The sequence below is a fragment of the Ipomoea nil genome, unplaced genomic scaffold (genome assembly GCF_001879475.1).
Source record: "Ipomoea nil cultivar Tokyo-kokei standard unplaced genomic scaffold, Asagao_1.1 scaffold3043, whole genome shotgun sequence".
Taxonomy (NCBI): Eukaryota; Viridiplantae; Streptophyta; class Magnoliopsida; order Solanales; family Convolvulaceae; genus Ipomoea; species Ipomoea nil.
The window spans coordinates 1,332,103-1,335,056 of NW_017619471.1; the positions used below are offsets into that span (position 1 = coordinate 1,332,103).

General features: G+C 33.0%; 1 protein-coding gene across 4 annotated transcripts; it reads right to left on the reverse strand.

Moving 5' to 3' along the window:
* Positions 1-340: 340 nt before the first annotated feature.
* LOC109163808 (non-specific lipid-transfer protein-like protein At5g64080) lies at positions 341-2,675 on the reverse strand. 4 transcript variants are annotated; one of them, XM_019312519.1, is made up of 3 exons: positions 2,269-2,675; positions 1,484-1,540; positions 341-627 (listed from the first exon to the last, which is right to left on the reverse strand). In XM_019312519.1, the coding sequence occupies exons 1-3, from the start codon at positions 2,594-2,596 to the stop codon at positions 545-547; spliced, it is 468 nt and encodes a 155-aa protein (XP_019168064.1). In that variant the 5' UTR covers positions 2,597-2,675; the 3' UTR covers positions 341-544. The 4 variants fall into 4 exon arrangements, with proteins under 4 accessions (XP_019168064.1, XP_019168063.1, XP_019168062.1 ...); XM_019312518.1 differs by having other exon boundaries at positions 341-630; XM_019312517.1 differs by having other exon boundaries at positions 1,484-1,555.
* Between the last annotated feature and the right edge of the window lie 279 nt (positions 2,676-2,954).

Consider the following 2,954-nt stretch of genomic DNA (forward strand, 5'->3'; position numbering starts at 1 on the left):
TCCACCTAAGTGCAAGTAAAATGTATTAAAAGTGCAAGTAAAATGTTATTTGCACACTTGCATCAATTACTTGTTCATTTAACTCATATTACTTGCACCAAAATTTCGATTTATTTACAAAAATATCACAACGCCTTTTTTTTTTTTTTTTTTTTTTTTTTTTAAGTACATCTGATCCTTGTTAAGTTACAAAAATGTTAACCATAACTCACTAGGAGATTATATTATATATATAGTACTTTTTATAGAAGATTTATTTCTCTTTATCTGGTTATTAATCTTTGTTTGTATATTTATTAATTTGAGAAAGAAGTTAATTGAACACATGAAGTAAATCAACTTCATTAAACTAGTACATTACAAATGATATGATAAGCAGATGGATCATACTAACGGCACTCCCTATATAACAGTAAGAAAACATATAGTGTATTATTCATGACTGGTAGAAATTAAAACAAGTATATATATAATAGATAATAGATATATAGCTCATAAATATGGTGATACGTTGAGCTCCAATTCAAGAACTCCCAGTAACAATTCAGAAGCTCGCCAAAGTCGAAAGGATGAAGAGAGAGAAAACCAGGGAAACCGGGAAAAATGGCTGCTTATTGATGTTTCCAGCTGCTTATTAGTCAATTTAATAGAAAAAAAAAAAGGAGAATATTAATTAGTGGGATGTGAAACATAAATGTTTAGTATATAGCATATAAAACATAAGTGGGATAAAGTTATGGGGATCAAATTTTTTCATCATTTGATAGGATAATATATTATTTATATTTGATTAATAAATATATTTTTTTTGACGCGTAATGAGATTGATGAATTTATGGCACCCAATGTATAAAAAGTGTTTTATTGAAATTCGGTCGATGTTAATTGATTTAAACATATTTAGTTGTTTAATTGTCTATTATGTTACATTTTCAGTCCCTATTAGTGTTATATAATTATTGAATTCTGTTAGCAAACTCTTTTAATTTATTTTAAATGATAAAAATAATCCCATATGTTAATGAAATTCGACAGTTATATAAGACCGGAGACTAAACTTGCAACATTATAAATAATTAAAGGTCTAAATTTGTTTAATATCTGCGTGCTCAACAAATTATACCGACCCTTGATTTGAATGAGACGCAAATCTGAGACCTTCCTTATAGAAAGCAACAATGATATAATCAAATCATAACGTATTTGGCAAAACTTATTTTCTTTATTAAAAATATGTTTACTAATATTTTCATTACACCACCAATAATAACTTTTATTCTTTTGAAAATCCCAAAAACTTTTATTCTAATAACAGAAATTAAAATTGAGTCCACTCGACCTTTAAATCGAGATTTTGTACCTATTAAACATAATCTTGTATTCAACTTTTTAATATTTCATTATTTTGAATCTTAGATTTCTCAATGAAAACCTTGAATTTAAATGCAATAATAAGTCTCAGAAAATATATATATATATATACCTGAATTGGATGCACCAACCGCCGGAGAATCTTCCGGTGAACCCACTGGAGATATTGCTGGTCCATCACCAGCTATGAAACATTAATGATCGAAATATTATGCTTGTTCATAACAAAATAATAAATTAAATTAAGGGAAAATTGCACTACTTTTCGTTGTTATTATGAAATAATTGCAGAATTCGTCTCTACTTATTGGTTATACTCACTCTTCAATTCGCCCCCTAAATTATAATTGATGTTGTAAATTTTGTCCTTTTTTTTTTTTCCTAACAAAACATTAGGGATGAAATTTGCAACGCCATTTATAGCTTAGGGACGAAAAGTGAGCACAACCTGTTAAAAATTGACACAATTTGCAACGTCAATTATAACTTAAGGACGAGAAGCGAGCAGTTGAGCACAACCAAGTAAGACGGATCCTACAATTATACTATAACTTAAAAATGAAAAGTACAATTTTTTCTTAAATTAAACGAATTATTATCTTGTGTCAAAATGTGGAATCGCACACCAAAGGCGCCCCCACACCTCGACCCGACAATTTCTGAAGGGGTAAAATTATGGTGACTCAAGTGACCAACAGAGACCAGGAGTCCCGACCCTCCCATTTTGAGAGGTTGCTCCCACACTGTCGTGGGTAAGACTGGATCCTTGTTCTCTTGTGATAAATAACATCTCTGCGACTAGTTCAGCTGCCCATATGGGCACAAATTTACTATCTTGCCCTTTACGTACGTATACTTAGCTTGCATGCATGGTTTACGTAGTAGCGATTTGCTTACCTTCATTGCATTTACTGACTGGAGGAGTTTTAAGTTTGCATGAATCAGGCAGCTGGAGCGCCAGCGTCTGGTTAATCTGCACGCCGACCGACGAGCCGCCGCCGTTGACGATGGTGCAGAGGCACCGCGGCTGAGACTTAAGGACGCCGGAGAACGCCGTGCAGCAACCGGAGGACGGAGATGGGGCCTTCCCGGTAACGTAGTCGAGGCACGAAGCCATTGAAAGGATGGCCGTCGTGCAACCTCCGGACTGAGCCGCCGCGGCTCTAATCATCGCCACCATCGCTAATCCAAGAATTAATCCGCTTTTCATCCCCTTAATCTCCATTTCAGATGGTTTTCAAATTAATCTATCTATAAATTTTGCTGGCTGGCTAGCTAGTAGTGTGACTTTAACTTGGTGTGTATGTAATGAGGGAGTTCAGGCAATTATATATATACACACATATAGGACCACCAACCATGTATCTAATTATATATAAATACCAATAATCATGGTACAAATTACAATGTAAATATTTTAGAATATTCAATTTTTTTTTTTTTTTTGTTTCCACAGCAATTGTAATAACATTAATACATGTTAACCTCAACCAACTTGGTCAAACTGTTGACTATTGGTAATGACAATGTTATAAGTTCAACTCTAAATGTGAGTTGTCTATTGAACTTTTTAATTTGAGTTG